The sequence below is a fragment of the Schistocerca nitens genome, chromosome 9 (genome assembly GCF_023898315.1).
Source record: "Schistocerca nitens isolate TAMUIC-IGC-003100 chromosome 9, iqSchNite1.1, whole genome shotgun sequence".
NCBI classification, from domain to species: domain Eukaryota; kingdom Metazoa; phylum Arthropoda; class Insecta; order Orthoptera; family Acrididae; genus Schistocerca; species Schistocerca nitens.
The window spans coordinates 259911711-259937276 of NC_064622.1; the positions used below are offsets into that span (position 1 = coordinate 259911711).

The 25566-nt window shown below is 38.1% G+C and overlaps 1 protein-coding gene across 1 annotated transcript; it reads right to left on the reverse strand.

The window, feature by feature from the left end:
* Positions 1 to 274: 274 nt before the first annotated feature.
* On the reverse strand, positions 275 to 25321 carry LOC126203837 (checkpoint protein HUS1-like). The gene is made up of 6 exons (XM_049938212.1): positions 25176 to 25321; positions 24883 to 25086; positions 24700 to 24809; positions 24456 to 24551; positions 12212 to 12389; positions 275 to 1515 (listed from the first exon to the last, which is right to left on the reverse strand). The coding sequence occupies exons 1-6, from the start codon at positions 25225 to 25227 to the stop codon at positions 1325 to 1327; spliced, it is 831 nt and encodes a 276-aa protein (XP_049794169.1). The 5' UTR covers positions 25228 to 25321; the 3' UTR covers positions 275 to 1324.
* Between the last annotated feature and the right edge of the window lie 245 nt (positions 25322 to 25566).

A 25566-nucleotide genomic window follows, 5' to 3' on the forward strand; every position in this document is an offset into this window, starting at 1 on the left:
CAAGTAGGAGCTAAACTATCCCCCTTTAGGAGTGCCATCAATGAAATATGGGTCAATGATGCGTTGTCATACAATACCCCACCATACATTAACACTCCACTGACGTAGTATGTCAACCAAATCACAATTACCTGCAGCGTGAGGTGTATGCTTGAGTCTCAGGACGTGCGCTAGCTGTGCGCTTCATTTATTTCAAACATCAACTTCGCTTTGCAATTTTTCTGGATGTGCCTGATGTATTGCAGTGCAACCAATGCCATTATTTTTGTGATTTTTCATGCTATTGACTGCATATGAAATAATAGGGGGTGTCCATTTGAAAATACACAAGTTCGTGTTGAAAACAGTATTTGTTTACGTTTTAAAATTTTGCATAGTATTTGGTTTCCTAAGTCCCTGCCATACGATCATGCTGGTGAAAACCGTTTTTGAATATCTATTGTTGTTCCAGAGATATTTGAGGTGGCAGAGTTAGGTGAGACACCCTGTATAGCGCATTTTATTTGTAACTTAGCTTGGAATGGTACCAACATAATCCAATATGTGTATTCCTGATATTGTTGATGTTCTACTCAATGAGCACAATAACCAAAAACTTAGTAAGACAACACATTTAATACAGATAATACAGAATCAATAATATATTACTAAGAAGCTATATGTATCAGCATATGCTGATACGTATATGCTGTGTATATGCACACATAAACAAAAATTTTGTTATATGGTTGATAATAAAGCTGACACCAGTGAATAATGAAAAATGTATAACAAACTTCATGTACTCCTTGACTGTAGTAGTAGTAGTAGTAGTAGTAGTAGTAGCAGCAGCAGCAGCAGCAGGAGTAGTAATAATAATAGGTAATGTAGAACAAGGTAACTGATACTGTTATGCCACTATGACAGAACTATTTCAGTACAATCTATTTCACAATCATATTCTCTCAGGAAGAATATATTTGTGTTACATCATCACTTCTAGCATGAGCAGCAAAGAAACCTTTTACTTGTATCATCTGAAATAATAACATTTGTATATTAGCTGCTGTTTTCTTTCCACGCACTCAAACATTCTTTCTGTACATGTCAATTACTGCCCACAGGCAGACAAACTTTTCTGTGTAGATTATTAGGAAACGCATTTTCACACATCAGCAAGTTACTATCCCACTGTAGTCTATCCACCATAATCATGACTCTGATAGATGTGTGATCCAACAACTCTCTCTCTCTCTCTCTCTCTCTCTCTCTCTCTCTCTCTCTCCCTCTCCCCCTCCCCCCCCCCCCCCCTACTTGAGGAAGGAAGACGCGTTACTTCCATATCTCAGCTGTCATAATGTGACAAGAAGTAATGCAAAGTCACATCCTCATGTATGACTAAGAGGTGCAACAAGCGGCCATCAGCTATATCACACTGCATTTTGTTTGGGTGCAACTGTTCACTAGCCAGAACTTGTACAAATTTTCGGACGTCCACTCTCACTGATCGAATCTTTTCTGGATCAGGCAATGCATCTGGAACAACGAGAGTAATTATGTTTAATTCTGTAAAAGAAAAACTCATTGAAATTATGAAAGCCTGAAAAAAATAATTGAACCTTCATTGTCAGGTGAAGAGAATAGATATTATTTTAAGCTAACAAAAAGAAAAAAAAGCCTGTTTTGTTGTAATACATGGAACACATCATTTTTATGAAGGGAGAGAAAGGAAAGAAGTATGGATAGAGTCCACTATTTCATTGAGGATTATGTCACTATAAATGGAGTGGGGGAACAAAGTGACGTCCTGTTTAATTGACTACCCTGTTATTCATTTCAAGTAATTCAGGAAAATCACAGCATACCCACATAAGAATGGCTGGTTGAGGATTTGGATATTGTGATACACTTCTACGGAATACAAATCATGGAAAAAGTAAGAGTAACTCAGCTTACATTCGAGTGGTTGACACTCTTGCAAACAAGAATAAAGTCATTCTTAAGAATTTGTACAATATCCAGAGTTAATAGGCTAAAAAGGAAACACACACATACAAATGCATAACTACATTGTATCAGCACCACTGTTTTACATCATCACACCACTCCTGCCAGTAAATGGAAAGTCAGCTAAACTAGTAGTCAAGCTGATCATCAACAGCTATGAAATGTCTGAAGACACAGGAACTACGATACTTACCAACACAATGACACTTTATGGCTCTGGTAACCACAGTGGATCCCACTAGGAGTCAAATCAAAGTTAAAAGTAAGCTATATCACATAGTTTAAACCCTAAGGTTTGGATCCCAGTGTTATGTGATACAATACATCACAATAAAAGATGCATGATGTGATGCTTATCTGTGCAACACTGATGTTTACAATGGAATGATACAACAGTCAACAACACATCACGAATCACATTCTGCTTGAGTTGCAATCATGAACTGTTCGAAAGACAATGTTACACAAGCTGTTCGAAAAGTTCTCGGCCTTGCCCAGAGATTGCAGCACCACTTGTGAGCATTTTCCCCTTACGTTGGTATATATGTTAGTAGATGCCATATACAGATGCAATTAATTTCAGGCAGCAGTTGACTGTAGCAAGTCATCTGAAACAGTTGTGACACCCATGTTGTTTAATATGGAAAAAACTGAGTATTGTGCAGCGATTAAATTCTTCATAAAAGAAGAATTAATTAATCAATCTTCACCATGGAGAAATGGGCAACCAAGTTTAAACATGGTCACGAAAGCATACAACATGATCCAAGTGAAGGATGTCTGAAAAGTCAGAAAGTGCAAGCACAGCAGAAATCATCGACAAAGTGCATGATATGATTTTGGAAAGTCAGCATATAAAGGTGTGTGAAATTGCTAAGAACACCAGAAAGCTTTGCGCATGATGGGTGACATGTTCTCACTGCGGATCACAAATGCATTCACAACACTTTCCAAAAAGTGCTTGATGTGATGATAAAAAAAAAGGGGCAGAAGTGACTTTTTGCATTGGTATGTAACAGTGGATGAAACATGAATTCACCACCACACACCCAAATCCAAACAGCAGTCTATGTAGTGGACAAAAGCTGGTTATTCATCTCCAGAGAACACAAGGACAGTCCCACCGATGGGGAAGATGTTGGCATCAGTGTTTTGGCATCCAAAGGAATTTTGTTGGTTGACTATCTTCAAAGAGGTACAAAATAGTCATATTCCATCAGGACAATGCATCCATACAAAAAAGTGCCTTGGCAATGGGGGATCTGAAGGATGTGCATTATGAAGTGCTGGAACATCCACTCTAATCCGCAGGTTTGGCTTCCTCAGTCTCAAAACTGAATAAATTACTTGCTGGTCAGCACTTTTCCTCCATTCAAGAAGCTACTGCCGCTGTAGATGGGTACTTTGCAGCTCTTCTGGAGAAACACTACAGAGAAGGGACAATGGCATTGGATCACCACTGGATGAAATGTATTAATACTGCAGAAGTTTATACGGAAAAAGTAAAACTTCTTTAAAAGCATAAATTGTCATTAACGCTATTGAGCCGAGCACTTTTCAGACCGCCCTCATGCTGTGTCTTATCGTTATTTAAAGCTCAGAAAATTGAAAAACCATAATTACTTGGAGCACGTGTACAGCGCTATAAATATCAAACATAGTTTCATTGTGGTTTCTCATTGACTCTCTCAATGCAAACAGAAATTCCATAAAAGACTCCAGATAGCTTACAGTTCTTGAAGCGACTAGTGTCAGCTACTCTGACAAAGCAGGACATAAATTTTCAACTTGCTGAGAAACTGCTCATTACAATAAGGAAAATTTGTGCAAGTATTTCAGTGTCATTAAAAATGACACTATCAAAAGCTTATTTTTAATAAGACCACATAATATGGCACTTAATACCATGTGGTAGGTATATAAATAATGGTTGCAAGTTAATAAATCTACAATAGTATTTCTAAAACATTTCAGTTTCACAAAGCTTGAGGTGTATTCAGAAGAAACAATGCTGGATTTGAAGTTACCACTGATGGAATAGCGGTGCTTAAGCTTGGATCAGCAGTGTACGAAAAAGAGAAATGCAAGAGAGCTCTTTAGAGTGGAAAGAAGCATGGCTCTCCTTTCAGCATTAAAATAAATTTAAATATGACATATTTATAAGGAATGTCCAGACTCATTGCTGTATGATATTAATTTTCATTTCCTTCCACTTTTACTAAGTATCTGTTTAGGCTAAATTGCCATTATCGAGTGACCTGCGGAATAATGTGGGTGACATTATTTTCACTATATATAAATGTTATGGGAGAACACTGAACGTGGATTGATACTTATGATACATATTGTCTAGATGGATTAACATACATATAATATCATTGGCAACAGTATTATTGAAAAGAAAAATTAACAAAAGTATGCAAGTAAAAAAAATTCTTACCCAATAAACACACAAAAATTAATAGAATCTACAACTGCAATAAACACAGACTGCTGCTGCTGCTGCTGCTGCTACTACTACTACTACTACTGCATACAGCAACCACAGATATAAACACAAGTAAATAATGTATATATCATCTGCGTAACAGTGCTTATACAGGATGTTTCATAATGTTTTGTCGATTTCAAATTTGAATAATACGCAAACTAGTTGCAAAACAAAGCTGAACATTTTCACAAGGTACCCATGTTTACTTATTAACACTATATTGGAACAATGATGACCATTCACAGCTATACAACATTAGAGCCATTTCACTCAGTTTTTGAACACATCTTTTGTAACTGCTCGAGGGATCTGGAAATCTCATTGCGAATTCTATCTTTTAACTGCTGATAGCTTCTTGGCCAGCCATTTGAGAGAGTTCTGGTAACAAATGGTGAGATTTGCCTGTAAACTGCTACACACATGTTGAATGTATTCTGGAGTTCAGATTGTTTTCCAAAGACTGGTTGATTTTGATTCCATGCACTGGAAGTTGCATGGAAGTTTCTCATCCTCTTCAACATCGTTCCCCGAGCAGGAATTGGATACCACAGGTGAATCTTGACATGCTTACGAAAGACATGCTGCAAATTCACGATAGATTTGTCATAGCAGAAACAGCACCCCATCACAAAGTTGCTTCAACCAATAAGACATGATTACTGCCCTCTATATGGGATGAAACGTGACACTCTGTGTTACTTATAGATGGTGCCACCATTGCTGTATCTTGTTTTTTGAGCATGTTATTCAAATTTTAGAATGTCAAAACGTTGTGAAACACACTGTACTATGTAAAAATTCAACATCGTAGCTCCAAAACAGTCAAGTTATTGTCATAAGAATTACTACCTTAATTCAACAAATACGGAGCAGTCAAAATACTGTTGCCAACAATGTCATATGTATGTCAATCCACCTAGACAATATACATGTACGTAGCAATCCATGTTCCATGTCCACACATATGCATAATGAAAATAGTCACCGACATTGTGACGCAGATCGCCTGATAACAACAGTTTAGCTGAAACAGATACATAGTGAAAATGGAAAGAAATAAAAATTAATATCACCCTCCAGTGACGCTGGACACTCCTTATAAATGTCACTTGCTGACTAATACTATGCTGCAAGCCCTATGGAATATAAACAATTCAGATATATTAGCTATATTTGGTATGCATGCAGTGATGTATGGCCTAAAATGCATCAGCTGTTGTGGTCTTCAGACCTGAGACTGGTTCGATGCAGCTCTCCATGCTACTCTATCCTGTGCATGCTGCTTCATCTCCCAGTACGTACTGCAGCCTACATCTTTCTGAATCTGCTTAATGTATTCATCTCTTGGTCTCCCTCTACGGTTTTTACCCTCCACGCTGCCCTCCAATACTGAATTTGTGATCCCTTGATGCCTCAGAACATGTCCTACCAACCGATCCCTTCTTCTAGTCAAGTTGTGCCACAAACTCTTTCCCAATTCTATGCAATAACTCATCATTAGTTATGTGATCTAACTACCTAATCTTCAGCATACTTCTGTAGCACCGCATTTCGAAAGCTTCTATTCTCTTCTTGTCCAAACTATTTATCGTCCATGTTTCACTTCCATACATGGCTACACCCCATACATATAATTTCAGAAACGACTTCCTGACATTTAAATCTATACTCGATGTTAACAAATTTCTCTTCTTCAGAAACGCTTTCCTTGCGATTGCCAGTCTACATTTTATATCCTCTCTACTTCGACCATCATCAGTTATTTTGCTCCCCAAATAGCAAAACACTTTTACTACTTTAAGTGTCTCAGTTCCTAATCTATTTCCCTCAGCATCACCCGACTTAATTCGACTACATTCCATTATCCTCATTTTGCTTTTGTTGATGTTCATCTTATATCCTCCTTTCAAGACACTGTCCATTCCGTTCAACTGCTCTTCGAAGTCCTTTGCTGTCTCTGACAGAATTACAATGTCATCGGCGAACCTCAAAGTTTTTATTTCTTCTCCATGTATTTTAATACCTACTCCGAATTTTTCTTTTGTTTCCTTTACTGCTTGCTCAATATACAGATTGAATAACATCGTCCGCAGCTCGTGGTCGTGCGGTAGCGTTCTCGCTTCCCGCGCCTGGGTTCGATTCCCGGCGGGGTCAGGGATTTTCTCTGCCTCGTGATGACTGGGTGTTGTGTGATGTCCCTAGGTTAGTTAGGTTTAAGTAGTTCTAAGTTCTAGGGGACTGATGACCATATATGTTAAGTCCCATAGTGCTCAGAGCCATTTTTGAATAACATCGGGGAGAGGCTACACCCCTGTCTCACTCCCTTCCCAACCACTGCTTCTCTTTCATGTCCCTCGACTCTTATAACTGCCATCTGGTTTCTGTACAAATTGTAAATAGCCTTTCGCTCCCTGTATTTTACCACTGCCACCTTCAGAATTTGAAACAGAGTATTCCAGTCAATATTGTCAAAAGCTTTCTTTAAGTCTACAAATGCTAGAAATAGGTTCTCTAATGCACTCCGTGAAACTCTCTACAACCTCTGGCTCTTTCATTTATCCAGGTCCCACCTTTTTGCAGTTTCTTGGGTTTTAATCTACAGTTCATAACCAATAGATTGTGGTCAGAGTCCACATCTGCCCCTGGAAATATCTTACAATTTAACAATTGGTTCCTAAATCTCTGTCTTATCATTACATAATCTACCTGAAACCTTCCAGTGTCTCCAGGTATACAACCTTCTTTCATGATTCTTGAACCAAGTGTTAGCCTATGATTAAGTTATGCTCTGTGCAAAATTCCACCAGGCGGCTTCTTCTTTCATTCCTTACCCTCATTTTATGTATGTAATTGATTTTGACTATGCCTAGTTAATATCTTTCATTATAGGGTGAAATCAATAATTGTTTCATTACTTAAATTCTATTGTTGATGCATAAACAAATATAAATTCTGTACTACTTATAAACATTTAGAAGACAAAAAACCAGTAATCTTAAAGTATCTATTTAGCTCTTTTTGTAAACATGTTAGCAAAGCCAGCCTTCAATTAATTCCAAAGTAATTAACAGTTTTGTCAAAAGTATTGTTTACATAACTATATACGTTAATTTCATGATTTAAACAAATAATTCGGCTTAACCCCTGTAGTAAAAGAAACTGTTAAAAAGAACCAGTTTTTTGAGGTAGTCAGTTAATTGTGTGAAGCAAGATTCAATTGTAATTTCTGTTAATTTAACTTCGAACAATGTGAGTACCTATTATTGTGACAATATATAAGGGCCCGGTTTTTGATCACAAGACAGTCAGTCCACGGCCGAGTTTCAGGCAAGGAACCAGTGTTGGTTAGAACGGCAACAATGCATCAACTTAACAGTGTAATAAGTGTTACATAATTAGGCCGTGTGATAAAACAGTGACAGTGTCGGCTCCATATGTACCTTTCTATTCTTCAAGAACTGTGAACTTTGTGGATAGGCTTTTACTGCTCACAGATGTTCAACAGTGAACTATTGTAGCATTATGTGGATGGCTCGCCTGATAACTATTAGTGAGGCTTATAGGAAGTTAGAGCAATAGTGCACTGGCCATATATAACTGTGAATTATTGGGTGGTTGTGAAAAGTGAAAGTGAAAGACTGTGAAATGCAATTGTGCATCTGTCGGCTACATCATTTATAGAAAACAGTACTGTACGTCCACCTCCTATTTTTTGGCCAGTACGTAAACACCGAGGACAACAAACAAAGAAACAAAGGAGGCGAACCGCTACACATTCAATTAATTTTAAAGTAAAATTTTGCCAAATTATATGACTAAAACTCTTAAGAAGTTTCAGTCTTATGTAAAATCTGTAAGTGGATTAAAATCATTTATACAGCCATTCGGTGACCGTATTGGCACAGAAACAGGAGAAAGAGAGAATGATGAAACACCAAATTTGGTTTTTTGAATTTGTTTCACTGCTAAAAAAAATGTAATACTGCTCTTCTGTTCAACAACAACATGAATGCCAAATTGGCATATATTGGGATAAGCCTTGCAAAATAGAAATCGAACTAAAATTGCTCAGCAGTGATAGACTTCTGGAACAGAAGGGACACTTACTTCTACAGAGATAATGCAAAAGTACTTGTTCCTCTACCAAGAATAGTTTACTGTAGGTCACTGGAGGAATGAAGAGCACATAATGACCAGAAAGAAGTGCAGGTCATTCCCATCTCCACAAGAGGTTCCTTGGACAGACCCATATAATTATGAGGCCTGTATCACAGTCGTCAATTTGTTCTAGAATTATGGAACACATCTAATGCTAACACAGATTTTGAAGTTAAAACCAAGACAGATTCTTCAAACAAAGATATTTTGAATATCAGTTCACTCTGTTCACCCACGAGATCTATGTTGGTTCCATGTGTCCTTGAATTTCAGAGGGCATTCGACACATTACTGCGCTGTCTTTTAGGGAACACAATATGAGATTAACAAGTATTGGATCAGAATTGGGTTTGGATTCAGGAGTTTCTGACAGACAGAATTAAACATATCAACCTTAATGGAATAAAATCAGTACATTTAAAGGTTATGTAGATTAAAGGTGAAGGGGGTAGAAAAAAAGGAAAGGGACTGTTAATTTCGGCTGCAGCAGGACTTTAGTGGAATCAGCAGCGATGAGCGAAAATGTGTGCTGGACTAGGAATCAAACCCAGGATCTCCTGCTTACAATACAGTTGCGTTAATCATTACACCACCTGGACACAGTGATTATTGCAAATGTGTGGCCTATTTGGCACGTCTTTCGGCCAACTCACATTCCACCTAGCGCCACCTATCCGCAGCCCTGTACATGTCCCTCATGCTCGCTACTTTGAGATACCCACAGGATGTCGAACGTTATTGTGCATCCACACTGAAGATGGTGGATTCATTGCCCATCCAGATGAATCAAATTATATGAATTCACCTTGATGGGTGAAGAATCCACCAGCTTCAGTGTGGATGCACAATAACTTCCAACCTCATGTGGGAAACTCAAAGTGGTGAGCATGTAGGACATGGACAGGGACTGTAGATAGGTGGCACAGGGGAGGGGGAATGTGCGTCGGCCAAAAGGTTTGCTGAGATGGTCCACACAATTGTGAGAAACACTGTGTCTGGGTGGTGCAGTGGTTAAAGCTACTAAATGGTAAGCAGGAGATCCTGGGTTCTAATCTGGTCTGGTATACATTTCCACCTGTTGCAGCTGATTTCACATGAAATCTCTTTGCAGCTGACAACAACAGTCTCTTTCCTTTCCTTTCTCCCCCTCCACCATCAATTTACACAATACAGCAACAAAAATAATCAATTTTTGACTAAGAAATCTACTCACCAAGTGGCAACAAAACACACACACACACACACACACACACACACACACACACACAGGCAGAGGGCGTATATTGGCACCAAGCAATATCTGTTGCAAGGCATGCTCTACAACATCACAATCGTGACCTTGATGACTGTTTCACAACATGCGCCATCTGGGTTCTTCCTCAGACACCAGTTTCTCAGAAATCCGCACGTGGGAACTAGCGCTATAACATATTCTTGGTTCTCGCCACCCACCTGGCCTTAATTTATGTTAATTTCTTCTGTCTCAGCATTTCCTGACAGTAACTGCTCCTTTCTTCACTCTGTTTTAGTTTTCTACATCTTTCATTGTCTTAACCATCTATTTTTAGCCCCCCGCCCCCCCCCCCATCACTGTTACGCATAATGCACTTAGCTTTTTACTCTTACTAACTCACGCATTATGTTTAAGCAGTAATCACTGTCTTGCATATTACCCTGTCTTCCACCTTTGAGATCTCAGGTATTCAAATCTCATACAATGCAGTCCCCAACACTTGGTCTTTCCTTCTCATCCCGTCCGGTAAGTCTCCCCTGACCTGCAGTTCTGGGTGACTTTCCTGAAATCTACCCGTTTTCCTAGACCTTTCCAGTCCTTTTCCTTCATCCCTCTTCCTTCCCTTTGACCCTTCTGCCTGAAGGAGAAGCCACTGGCTCCAAAAGCTTCCCTAATTATAACCTTCTGTTATGTGTGTGTTCAGCCACAGCTTAATGAGTGGATTTTTTATGTATCCAATTAAATTAATATACATAACATGCATCACAGCTGCAGATTCCGTATGGTGTCTGTTCTTTTGGACATGTTCAAAAGAACAAACACCTTGCAGTCATATTATATTTAAAAGTAACTCTGGGAGTGCCCCAAGAGAGTGTTATAAGGCTGTTACTGTTTACAGTTTATATTCAAATGGTTCAAATGGCTCTGAGCACTATGGGACTTAACTTCTGAGGTCATCAGTCCCCTAGAACTTAGAACTACTTAAACCTGACTAACCTAAGGACATCACACACATCCATGCCCGAGGCAGGATTCGAACCTACGACCGTAGCGGTCGCACGGTTCCACACCGAAGCGCCTAGAACCACTCGGCCACCCCGGCCGGCACAGTTTATATTAATGATCTTTCTAGTGGATATGTTGAAGGTCCCATGAGGCTATTCAAGGACAACTTTGTTGTCTGTAAGAAGGTTGCAATGTCAGAAGACTGTAGAAAAATGCTGGAAAATCTATAGAGAATTGATGACTGATGCAGGGCTGGGCAAATAATGATGAATGTAATATATTGTGCACAAACAGGTGAAGACATCCACTACTGTTTGATAACACTATAGGCGACAAATCACTGGAAATATTAACTACTGCAAAATACATATGAGCAATTATCTGTACTGACATAAGAAGGCCTGAACATATAAAACAAATACTACAGGAAGCCAGGCTGAGATTTGTAGGGAGAATATTAAGGAAATGTAATTCATCCATGATAGATGATGCTTGCCAATTACTTGTTCAACTTATTCAATCTGGAACACTTTCCTGAGAAGGATTAATAGAAAAGTGGTGCATTCCATCATACATTTATTTATTCAGTGTAGGAGAGTTTGGAGGTGCTCAACAAACTTCAATGACAAATCCTACAAAAGAGGCATTGTGCATCACAGAAAGATTTAATGCTGAAATTCTAAGAGTTGGACAACATACTACTTACACCCTCATATCCCTTGCAAAATGATCATTATGAGAAAATAATATTATGAGCTCACACAGAGCTAGAGTGACAACTGTTCTTCCCATGCACCATTTATAAATGGAACAGGCAAGGTGGAAAAAGGAAATGTTACCAAAGTACCTTCTGCCACACAAAGTAAGGTGGTTTGCAGAACATAGATATGTTTATTACATGAACTAAATGAGAAAAATCACATACAAAAATCAAAATAACTATGTGAAACATGTATACAGGATTGAGTTTTGATTTATTTTTGTCAATTACAACATATATGCACTCAATATCTTACACATACACATTATAATTACGACTTGATTAGTCTTTTTTCACTTTTAATAGCATGTTTGATGGTCACATGGCAATATTAAATTAGTCCTATAAACATGTGGTGTTTCAATGGACTTTGAAACAGAAAACTATTTCCGGCAGATTAGTTAGTATAATACCCAAAAATTACATGTTCAGAAGTAGGAAAGTTCTGGTAAAAGTCAGAAGTTTAATTCATGCAATCATCTACACATTAACTGAGTTAAGCATTGCTGAAACTGAACTTGTGATGTATAAAGCACATGTGATTCAGCGTTTAGAGACAATTTTTTAATAAACTTACTTGCTGTGCTGTTTATATTGAGATCACTGAATTGAGTCCTTAGTCTGACAATATCTGTTCGTGTTTCAATTACAAGTGTTCCCAGCGAGTTGGCCCCAACCTCCAAATACAAGTTGATGTTACGCATACGTTCTGCTATTGTTCGCAAAATCCTGAAATTTGGGAAATCTATACTAACCTGAAAAATGGAAAGACATGACATATTCTCAAGATCATGCAATAACATAAATGTTACAGTCTTAATATAGATCAACAATATTTTAGCCTTGGAGTACAGCTTCTACTGCTATTTACATATTTAGTGAGTATTATTAACTGATAATTCAGAATAATGGTTTGGAGATAGACTAACAACATTAAAACACTGATAATAATGATGATACTGTTTGCTCCTCCTACTCTCCATCCCTCCCACTCCTCTCAAAGCAGTATTATGCTGCCACCTTGCCTATGAATACATGTATATGTAGAAGATGAGGATACAAGACGTGTCTAATGCACCCACCCAGCACATCTTACTCCAGTTCTGTCACAGACATATCCTAGACTATCAAAAGTAAAACCACTTGTGAAAGGTGTCACATCACATACCAACTCTAACTTCTGCAGTGTTTTAAATGGGCACGATCACCAGCCAGCTGTTTATCCAAATGAATGGCCACTGCCAAACTGTGGCTAATAGCAGTGTTGATGAGCCAGTGGTTGAACATACAGTTTAGCACAAGATGCCTGATGATAATGGCTACTTCACAACCAGAGCCCTCTGAATCCTTCTATCCCCAACACTAACTTATCTGAATTATATAGATGGGGATTGTCCTTTCAATACATTCTTTGATCTCACAAGCTTCCTAGCCTCAAACTCTGCTAGCCCATGCCCCACCTTCACTCCTGCCTCATGACCCTTACTTCACTCATTCTGCAATTACTCCCTCTCCTCTGTTCTATCTCCCCTTCCCAAAGCATCCTTCCATTTTACTATGTGCTGTGCACAATTCCTCCTGCCTGAAGCCAGAACAGGCTCAACAGTGCCACAGACCTACAACATACAACTACTGCCTCCCCCTCCCAGCTGTCAGTCATCATTTCCCAAGCCTTCCTTCCATTTCTCACCTCCTTTCTCTCCTTGTTCACTCCATCTGACACAGCTCCTGAAACCAGTTGAGCTGCAATGCCAGCACAATATAGTCAGTCAGGACAATGCAACCATGCATGTACATGAATCTTCCAGTAGCTCTGAGGAAGATTTCATATGAAATTTAACATCATTCTCAGTCTTATTTTATGTTCCCGTCAACAACTCAACTGTGCGATGAGCTGTTAGCTGTACTTCTTGCATTATTTATATTCCACCAAAACTTTTCCATTAGCATAAACTGAGCATGGGTTGAATTTTGATTTACAATCCATAAAACTCTTGCAGTATCAAGGAATCTTCTCTTCACTTTGGTAGTGAACTGAAATTGTGTGTGTGTGTGTTTTGGAGGGGGGGGGGGGAGAGGAGTGTAACAATTGAACTATGAAGGAAGATCAAGGCCTGACTAAAGGAAGTAGGTTCAAATAGATGTGGGCTGCAGTTGTTGTACAAAGGTGATGAGGCTTGCACAGGATAAACTACTATCGAGGATTGCATCAAACCATTCTTCACAATGAAGACCATAACTATAAAAAACAAAACAGGAAAATAATCTGCATGTAGACTTTGCCTTCTTTTGTAGGGTTCAGAATTTGTTTCTGTGTTCTGGTGTGAAAGTCTTTGACATGATCCCATCTAATAATGCAAGACCTAGAGTAACCCTAAAAATACATACCACAAAATGAAAAGTACCTTAGTTGCCAGCCCTCCTAAAACTTGTCTGATTATCCAGATTCAAGGATTTAAGAGTCATGTTAATTCCATTACAAGCAATGATTTTTGTCTATTCGCGTGACACATAAGCAATATTTATAGGACAAATGTCATAGGTATCAAGCGGGAGACACTACCAGGAGAAACAGAAGCTTTTTATTGTAACTAAGCAAGTAGCAACTTATTCAAACATACATAATTTTAGCATGAGTATGTACAAACAGAGTGTAGAAGTCCAATAAGTTAGTTATTAAATCTAAGAACTGCTTCTTTTATGTTTATGATTAATTTCATATCCCTGAAGGTTCTTCCTTGTGATATGAGCAACATAAAATATGGAATTTAAGAATAAAAAATAGCACACACTGTAAAATGCATCTTTTGTGTGCAGAACCAAAATTATTTTCCCTGTGCAAGGAGCTTTGTTTTCTTTATAAAGGCCACTAACAGTTTCTTGCTTGACTCAGTTATGGGTGACATTAGTAACACAGTGTCTAATGATTACAATTTGTTGTTGCCCCACATCATCACTATACCAAATATTACCATCTATATGGCAGTTTCTTCTTTACACGAGTCTCACAACAATTGAACAGGTCCATGATGTAATTAATTGTACTTGCTAGCTCATTTGAGTAAATAGGTATTTGTGTAACTGAATATGCAACCAGATACTGTCAGATTTCATTGGCATTATATATTCTTACCCGTAGACACACGGGAAATAGCAGACATTCTCCCATAAAGTATGTCCAGTATGGCTATGAGAGCCTCAAGATGTGTTGGTACACAAGATTCATCTAACAATTAGTGTTACACTGGTGCCAACTGTAAAGCTGTACATCAGCAGATTTTTTTTACTTTGACAAAAGTAATATACAACACTAAAAAATGATATAAAGTTTCCAATTTTTACTGTATCTTATAAATATATCTGTTTTTGTCTTTGGCAAACACAAAACAATGCTAATTGTGTATTAAATCCTTGCTAACAATATTAGTGTAAATGTGTTATGTCAGACATGCTGCTTATGGCTTGGGCACAGCCATATCATATTTCCTGGACCATTCTCAAGTTTTTAACCATTTGGCAGAACAAGACTATGTGTGTTTCTTACCTAGCACTATGGATAAGGTAAGCTCAACAGATGGTTGATACTTTCCTCCATTCAACAAGAGTCTTAAGTCTCTTTAAGAAGGAATGCCACAACAGTGTAGCCAGTGATGACAGACGAAGCACCACAGCTTATAGTCTTCAGAAACTGCCATCATAACCCATAACCCTTCTCCGGTCACAATAAGCACTTCATGGACCAACCATTCAGCACTACCTTATGTGTTCCACAGAGAGCCATATTCAGATTTATAAGGAACATTTATGATAAGTGTATCAACTTAAGGAATAGTGCAGATGTAGTAAACATCAACACATGTCATTTACCATCATGAATGATGATAAATGCTCAGCAGCTACTTTGGGATATGAGACTTTTGAAATCCAGAGTGATGTGCACAGTAAAAATCCTTAAAGATTCTACTTACAAAAGGTTCTTTTGGGATGATATTTATTTAAAAAGCATATCCAAAAATTAACATACCTAAACCTATTGCTATTCTATATAGCCTTTACCAGTATATTTATGTCACATCAATTTTACACAACAATGGTGCAACGTATTTTCCAAGAGCAGAGTTGTTTGCTGTTCTCTTCACACTCAACTTTCACTAAATTGTTTTATTAACCTGCACTAATATAAACTGCTCATCAATTACCTAACAAATCTGATACCATGAAATAAAGACAATGTAACTGCCAGCAATATACCTCTTTCCAAATGTGACAGAAATTTGTTTCTGAATCATTGTGTTAAATTTACTGTTTGTGTGATTTGTAATTTTGTAATGTCGGTAATATCATTATTTGGTTCAGCTGAAGCATGAACTGCTAGCCACATATTATTTTAATCTGGGAGTTGCACAACACTTTATGTCAGAGTTTCCATTGTGATCACTTTTTCTATAATATTCAACATTTGGGAATAAGAAAAATCAGTTATACTACCAAGATTTGACAAGTTTGAGGAGCAGGCACACAGATTGTACATTGAGATTTGTCTATAGCTTTCCAGTGTTGTTCTGCATGACACTCACAATGTAAGGGGGAAAAAAGAAATAACACAACAGAGCTTGTACAGGTTAAATGCAGTTTCATGCACATAGAGATTTATCTACACAGTTTCAAGAAAATCATGAAGTTTCTTGTATTTGAAGCTCCTTAAGCAATTATTTTTGTTGTAAATTGTTTTCAGTACAATTGTTGTGCAACAATATTAGATCAGATCAAAACTGTAGTTGCTCAACAAGTTACTATATATTAAGGGCACTTGTGAATACAAACTGGATGACTAATGACAATAAGCTGATATTAGCCAGTTCAATGCTGGAGTTGTCAGTACCATTACTAATCTTGTTAAACATTAATGAGGTTAAAAGATCTAAAATACACACATTTTCAATATACAAAACCAATGTGTATTTTATTTTCCCACTCTCCAACTTGCATTCACTGAGACTGACAACGTAAAAACAGAACAGCATTTTCACATTTGTTTCATGTTCGTGATGTCTCTTGCATTGCAAACAACTTTCATAGGTGTGCCATGTACACCAAATAATATTACACAACAGCAACTTATTTGGGGTCAACCAAACTTGGCAGTACCACCTGTCTGCTTTGACCAGTGATTTAACTGTGTTGTGTAATGTCATGGCAATGCGGTGTGTTTGAAATGTGTTTGTAGAGAGAGTGTTGGAATATGTGGCGGCACTTCCTTGTGTGGGACATTTGTTTGTAAATTGTTTGTGAGCCTGTTAATGACTCATTGGACTGCTTGAGTGCTGTTTGTGAGAATAACATTGGAAGAGTTTGAGGCAGTTTGTTACAGAGTTATTTTGATATTGGCACTTGTGGGCAATAGATTCATTTTTGGGTTTAGAACAATTAGTGCAGTTTATGCCTGGACATTTAATTTCCTGTATCATATTTTGTTAATTGTGGATGTAAGAATGTATTACATGAGTGGATCCCTGCATGCCACAATGGGGGACAGCATATCATTAATATTAAATTTCTACAGTCGTTTGGTCTAATTTCTGAGTATGTGAAGTTGTACATTTTTGGAGAACATTTGAGATTATCTAAAGTTGCTGCATCTTTCATCAGGATATGACAATCAGCAGGACAATGTATGGCATTGTATCTGGATGGTTTCCTGGTTTGAGAGGTTTACACAGGTCATTTGAAAGGTTGTGCTGAAACATTTTTGGTATCCCTATATCTGCATGTCAGCTAACTTTGGTTGGGAAGCACATTTATATGCTATTTTTTTTATTGCAATATGTATACTATATGCGCATAACTGTGTATTTCTTGTGTATCAAAACTAGTGTTAACACAATTTTTAATGCATTTCTTGGGTTGCACTGTTAGTTGAAGGTAATTATGATGGAATGTGACTGGTCGCTATTATTATTTTAGCTATATCATGAGTTCCATTTTGAGCTTTACAGGTCAAGCGAAATTTCTGGTATAACTGTTTGGAGCTGCATGTCAATTCATGGTACAGTGGACTTTGTTTGAGTTATAAAGGTCAAGGGAAATTTCTGACACGTGTTGTTGTTGGTTTGTTTTTGTCTTCAGGTTTTTCTTAGTGCAGTTTTGTTGGTTGCTGAAGATTTGGTGTGCTTCTTTTTTGTGTTAGTCTCTGTTTTGATGTTTCTTTGTTATTAGGACTGCCACATATTTTAGAAATCCTGTAATTCGTGTGGTTGTCCTATTAGTTTCATCTTGTTTATGTAATTTATATTTTGTATTATATGTGTCTTTTTGTGTGTCTAATGAGTGACGTCATGGTCACCATGTTGTATAAGCTTGAAATAAGGATGTCCACCAGTCTGAAGATGTCTCAGCTCAAAGCCAACATGTGATGCCACAATTTTCAGGTTTGCACTGATTTGGATCAGAACACAGCTGGGTATTCTGTTGAGAGTAAAGATATTTCTGTTTTGTTTTTGCTGATAATTTAGAAGGAGTGGTTCATACCTACTTCTTCCTTTCTTTTTATGGAGGGATACAGTAAAGCCCGTGGTAATTTGAGCTAACCGAGGCTACTTCAAATTACAAAAATCAGTTAACTATCACAAAATCAATGGGTAAATCATGAATAAAAGTTTACTGAGCACAATAATGATTAAAAATAAAAAATAATTCAGTTCATACCTGTATTATATGTACATATATAGGTACAAATTTCCAAGCTGCAAAAATGTAAGTTACATTTTAAAGAAATAGTCCATTGTCCTCAGTTTTAAAATAGAGCCTCATTTTTTAGCAGCAATGTTGTGCCATCTTCTAAGAAGCATGGTGTTAGTGGGGGTAGCTTCTGCTTGCTCCTCGATATAACACGGTGCCACATCTAGTGCTGCCAAACCCTTGATGTGAGTGATCACTGGTACAGTTTCTTTTGTGCAATTCCAGATTGCCACTGACTTCAGCAGGTTCACTAACCATTTCAGCAATTGCAAGATTGGTCACTTCAAACTGTTCATCCATTCTGAAACATCACACGCATTCACATTTTCAGATCCAGCAAGCTTTGTCGTTAGTTCTGCCAACCGTAGCTCATCTTTGTCTGTAATGGAGGTATATGTTTCATTTCATAAAATCTGGTTCCAAAACTTTTTTAATGTCTCCGCCTTTATTTCAGACCATCAATCAGCCATCCTGTAAACTACATGTTTTATCACAGTTTTTTTAGAAGTTCTTTGATGGTTCCTTCACCTTCTGTTGTTTGTAGAAGCACCTGAAGCAAATGATGATGATACCTTTTTCTAAGCACTATAAAACAACTTGGTCTACCGACTGCATTTAACTTGTAATTCTTCCTCATCAGGGTGTGAAGCAATGTTGCCAAGTATTGAGACTGCTCTCGAAGGCAGTCTCTGGAACAAAATCTCCATAAAACCACTTGTTAAAAATATTTTTGTCCACCCGAGCATTTTTGGTGAGCACCTGTAATTGGCAATGCAGAAGCAGTGATATTTTTTAAAGCTTGAGGCTTCCCTGTTACCAGCATCTTCAGTTTATGGTCTCCACTTGCATTTGACGCAGCAAGAACTGTTAAGCTCCTTTAAGTTATTTGTAGCCCAGGGCAGCCTTTTCTTCTTTTGAGGCTATAGCTGTAGATGGAACCATTGTACAATTTAGCCCTGTTTCACCACAGTTATCCAGTTGATTGGATAAGATTTTCTTCTTGTATGATTTTTCTTAATTTCTCACAAATATTTGTAACAGACTGAGAATCTGCAGAAAGTTTTCCATCACAAATTTCAAGCTTCCTTATGCCATATTGCTTCTTCCACCTCTACAACCATCCTGAACTTGCAGTAAAATCTTCTTTGCCATCCTTTCACTCACTCCTAAAAAATTCAGCTTTTTCTTGCAGAACAGGCCCTGAAATTATATTTCTGTTTCGTCTTTGTTGGGTAAAAACGACACAAGCTTCACTAATTTTTTTCATACCCAAATTTCTTCACTGACTTCCTCATATGATGAAATAAAACACTTGCTTGATGAAAACTTCTCAATTTTGTCTCTGTTTCTATGCCAATCTCCAACTGTCATTTCACCAACTCCATACTCAGCAACAAGACTTTTCCATATTTCTCTTTTGTCTAGTCCTTTCAAAGCATCTAGTTTTACAGTATAAAATTTTCATTCCACAGTGGAGTGTGCACTGATATGAAACTTCCTGGCAGATTAAAACTGTGTGTCAGACAAAGACTCAAACTTGGGACCTTTGCCTTATGCGGTAAAGTGCTCTACTGACTTCATGTTCAATGGCTCTAATTTTCTCTTACATCTACCACTCATTGCAATGTGTGAATTAAAACATTAAAAAGCATATAGTTACATACATACAGTACACCGTACATACATAAAAAACTTTAAAATTAATGTGAGACACAGGGGTTCACGACAGTGCTGTTGTTACTACACAACCAACTACAGTACATACAACAACAGTCAGTCAATGTTGTAAAATGTGTACCATATTGTTACTTAGGCATAATGTATTTTAATGAACACTGTTGCTAGTAAGGTACAACAGTAACAATGGTATGCACTGTTTGTTTGTGGAACCAAGAGCATCCCACTCCTCAATACCTAACGGTACCTGTCCATTAGTTATAGAAATGCATTAGCAGCCTGAGGCTAGGGTTGTTTCTGTGCGTTATGAACGAGAACTCTAAGTGGGACAGTTTTATCTGTACTGTACATTGAAAATTGAAAGTAAGTTCAAAATGTAATGCATTTGAAAGTGTGTAATATGCACATGCGCACAACGTATTAAAACGGACTTTTACTCTGGTTTTACATAAAATTTTAATTTTATTAAGACCAGCTCGAATTACACAGAACCTCAAAATACAAGGGCTCTACTGTACCAGTAAAGGGTCAATTCCAAACTTTCAGTAAAGAGCAACTCACTGTTTTTAGTTATATCTGTGTTTCGTTCCTTTCAGACCAAGAAATTAATTATGAATTTATTAATAAAAGAAATACATTTGCTAATTGAGTCCATGATCATGGTGAAAGCCGATAATCGGATTTGTAATTAAGACTTTTCGTACTTATGTTGACAGATAATAACTTAACCTTGATCTTAATTACAGGTCTAATGACGGCAGCAACCAAAGCATTGTAAATAAATGCCACCACAAGGCTGTTGCAAATTAAATGTTAAAATCCACCATTATAGAGCATACGGGCATGTTGTGTCTGTGTTGTGGTCTTCAGTATGAAGGCTGGTTTGATGCAGCTTCGATGATACTCTATCCTGTGTGAGCCTTATCTCCAAATAACTAATATCTTGTCTATCTAAGTGTGGTTAGTTACTATAGCTGATGGCGAAAATTCAATCTTACTACTATTCATTAGAGAGTCTGTACATGAAAGGATATAAATTTACCTTAGAGCTGCATTACATTGCAAGAAAATTTATTATTACAACAATACAAAGAAGTGCATAAGTGGAGAAGTTCAACTAGTCTACAAAAGAGATTGCTTACAAATCACTCGTGTTACTGGTTCTAGAATATTGCTTAAGTGAGTGAGACCTGTATCAAATAGGACTAACAGAGGATATTGAACATGTACAGAGAAGGGCAACATGAATGGTCACTGGTGTGTTTATTTCATGGGAGAGTGTCACAGAGATACTGAAGGAGCTGAACTGGCAGACTTTTGAGGACAGTCGTAAGCTCACCCAAGAAAGTTTATTAACAAATATTCAAGAACCAGCTTTAAAGGATTATTCTAGTGATATACTACAACCCCCTATGTATTGTTCACACAGGGGTCGTGATGATAAGATTACAATAATTACTACACTCACAGAGGCATTCAAACAGTCAATTTTCCCATGCGTGGTTGGAACACAAAGAAACCATAATAACTGGTACAACGGGATGCAACCTCTACCATACACCTGATGGTGGTTTGCAGAGTATACATGTAGATGCAAAAATGGATTAAGTGAAACAGCCAATTTTTACAAGTTACTTCATGTTTTTTCTAAATGTTTAACTGCTACACAGCTCTACGCAAACTATGCTTTAAAGTGTAGATGATTTTTCATGTCTGGCATCAACACAATATAAATCATTTAAGAAGTAAAAGTAACTGTGAATAGCTGAGGTGTTGAATCATCAAAAGGCACAAAAAGAAGACTGAAAATTATCTAGTTTCCAGAGAAACACTTTTTGAGCTAGATTACACATATTTTGTGGTAGGCAGCCACCAAAACACAGGTGTGTGTGTTTTAGACACGTTAATTATGCAAAATAAAACACACACACACACACACAACCAGTGACTCTGGCTGCTGGGCCAGACTACAAACAGCAGCACATGATGGGAGAATCAATATGGGTGGTGGGGGGGGGAGGAGGAGGAGGAGGAGGAGGAGGAGGAGGAGGAGGAGGAGGAGGCCGGGGTGGGATGGGCAAGGATAGCACGGTAGGGGTGGAGCACAGTAAAGTGCTGCTTGTGGGAGGGTACAGCAGCTAGGTGTATTCAGTAGTTTTGACGGAGTGGGAACAGAGTAGGGAACAGATGGTTGTAGGACAATGACTAAAAAACACTGAGGCCATGAGGGTTATGGGAATGGGAATGTAAGATATACTGCAGAAAGGGTTCCACCTGAGCAATTCAGAAGCACTGGTGCTAGTAGGAAGGATCCAAGTGGCACAGGCTGCGTTGCAGCCATTAAAATGAAGGACATTGTATTGGGCAGTGTGCTCACCAACTGGGTGGTCAAGCTTTTTTCTGGCCACAATTTGTTGGTGATCATTCATGTGGACAGACATCTTGTTGGCTATCATGCCCACAAAGAATGCAGCACAGTGGTTGCAGCTGAGATTCTTGATCACATGACTGATTTCACAGGTAGCCCTGCCTTTGATGGGATAGTCGATGCTTGTGACCGGCCTGGAGTAGGTGGTCGTGGGAGGATGTATGGGATAGGTCTTGCATCAAAGTTTATTACAGGGGACCATGAGGCAAGGGGTTCAGAGCATGGGTTATGTAGGGATGGAGAAGGACATTGTGTGGGTTCAGTGGGCAGTGGAATACCAATGAGAGGTGGTAGAAACCCTGGCAGAGAATGTGATTCAGTTACTACATTCCTGGGTGGTTGAGAGTCATTGTTCTATCCTGGATTTTCCATTGTTTGTAAATTAATTACTTTAATCGTTGTGTTCCACGTAGATTAAGTTTAGCAGAAAAATCTTCAGTGATGTGGAAAGAGTCAAGGTCTATGTTAACCAAAGGCAAGAGCCTTCTGTATTAATAAGAAGCTCTCGCTATACTGCCGACTCCTATTTCTGCTTACTCCAGCAACATGCTATGTATTTTATGAATTTGGTTGAGAATTATGTTCACACTACTTCATGCATGTAATGCAACGGAACATGCTGCAGTAAAACAGTGGGAATAAGAGAGATTTCTAAACAGAAGTAGGGTTGAACAGATATTTCTATCGATGTTTTTTGTCAATTTCTATTTTACTTTTTAAAGTTTTGCTATTTACCTAGTACACCTACTCAGTCAAAGGAAACAGAGTAGCTATTTTCACAAAATAAATGCAATAACATCAATTTATTCTGAATACCTAGGGCTTTTTAGACAGTAACATAGCCTGCAGCTGTACAGCACTCTATTCTCACAAAGATGGATTCCTCAATGTAATTGCTACAGACTAGTCACTGTGTTAGGGGAGATAAAATAATTGGGCCACATAATAAATCAGCAAGTGGATAACAGAAATGTTTGTTACAAGTCATTGGCATGGATCAAGGAGATAGGGAGCACTCGACAAACGTTGCAAAGTTACAGACCAGTTTGTTGCCACAACCAGGCGTTTTCAAAATCATATTTGTTGACTTTGCCAACTTACAACAACACTGTTACCTTCCAACTAACAATAAAACTGAATATATGCGCCAAAAGGAGACGTGACAGCGGCCACTAAAGCTACGTCACTAGGCAAAGTTGACAACTTGTATCTAACATTCCTCTTGGCCCTCATTAAATTACTTGCAGTAAGAACTGTTTGAACTTACAACTATTACGCACATTGTTCATCTTAGTATTATCACACTGCTTTATCTTTTGGCATGCTATTGTTGTCTGAATCTAAATGCCAAGAACATAATGCTACGATCCGTGGAGCTTAACTCATTTGTCAAGGCATCTTCTCAGCCCGGTGACGTTCCTTCCAATGGTCACAATGACAATAAACAACACAAATAAGATACAAATACTTGAAGGGAACTACAATATGACTCTCTGAATACAACTGATTTCTAAAGCCAGAGAAAATAATACAATAAAATTACTGTTGTTGTTGTTGTGGTCTTCAGTCCTCAGACTGGTTTGATGCAGCTCTCCATGCTACTCTATCCTGTGCAAGCTTCTTCATCTCCCAGTACCTACTGCAACCTACATCCTTCTGAATCTGCTTAGTGTATTGATCTCTTGGTCTCCCTCCACGATTTTTACCCTCCACGCTACCCTCCAATGCTAAATTTGTGATCCCTTGACGCCTCAAAACATGTCCTACCAACCGATCCCTTCTTCTAGTCAAAGTGTGCCACAAACTTCTCTTCTCCCCAATCCTATTCAATTACTGTCATTCAGAAATTATTTAGTGACATTTCTGATTCTTTTACGAGCAAACAGGTTCAACGAAACTGAAAAGCTGATCACTAATACTGTAATTAACTAAACCTTAATAAGTTAATAAGTTGGAAATAGAACAAACAGTGACATACATCAAAAGTTGGCAGGACAGGGTCTTCAAGGCTCCCCCACTGTCTCCGTGGGACAACAGTCACAGGAATGTCGTGTACACAAAGCCGTGATTGTCCCTAGAAGAAAAAAAAGGCTCGGATTAGATTTACAATACTCTCTGCAACACACACACTCTTAAACTTTTACATGACAAATTTTCGATACTAAGAACAAGAACATCATTATTAGTCATCGAACACAAACGCGGAAAGTTTCCTGAATTACCGATTCTATCTCAAAAGTGAGGCAAGGTGACATTTTGTTGGTCAGTTTCATTTTCACTGATTTAGTACTCGCTGATGTCCTCAAGTTGGCCGTAGCCCGCGCCAGTAGGTCTGAAACAAGGGAACTGCTGTTAACATTCTGATTAAATGACATAGTAAAAATACTTACTGTCGGCATTCTTACCTGGCGAAAAAATTAAACATATCATATTGTGTGTGTTGGAGACACCGACCACTGTATACTCGTTGAAGAAATGGGCCTGTTCTATAATACAATATGCCAATGGTCGCTCCAGAGTTGAACCATCCGACACAGTGAAAAATATCTTGTCCGGTGTTATTCGCAACTTCCAGTCTTTCGCCAGTTTCGCCAAGGCTCCGATTATATCTGTTATGAAGAATTGTCCAGAAAGAATTAATAAAAGATCCTACCATATAGATTATGTAATGGTATCTCATTAAGCTAATTTTACTCACTTGAAAACTGCTTTATACATAACACCTCCGTCATCTTACCCCTGAACTTCATATTTCTTGTGTGTTTCGTATATTAGTGCGCACTTTCAGCCATTATCGAAAGTAAACATAACCTTCATGATACTTTGAACACCCGCTTCAGTTGGTCAAAGTGTATCAATGTGAAAGCGATGCTTACGGGTTTGTAATGACGTCGACCGCCAGATCGATACGAACGAGTTAGAGTTACACACACATAAATGCCGCGACAGTACCTCTCTTTCTTGTTACCCAATGTGGTAACAGCCCGCCAGTCGGCCGGGTAGTTACACTGTTGAGTTCAGCGTAATTTTGTGAAAGCGAAAGGGAATTGTAATTGTTTGTATTGGTCTGCTGAATGTCTTTCACGAAC

Coding starts and splice junctions, on each gene's coding strand:
- LOC126203837 (XM_049938212.1), bottom strand. CDS start 25,227: ATGAAGTTCAGGGGTAAGATGACGGAGGTGTTATGTATAAAGCAGTTT. Junction 25,087..25,175: donor ATGTATAAAGCAGTTTTCAA/GTGAGTAAAATT, acceptor TCTTCATAACAG/ATATAATCGGAGCCTTGGCG. Junction 24,810..24,882: donor ATGTTTAATTTTTTCGCCAG/GTAAGAATGCCG, acceptor CCCTTGTTTCAG/ACCTACTGGCGCGGGCTACG.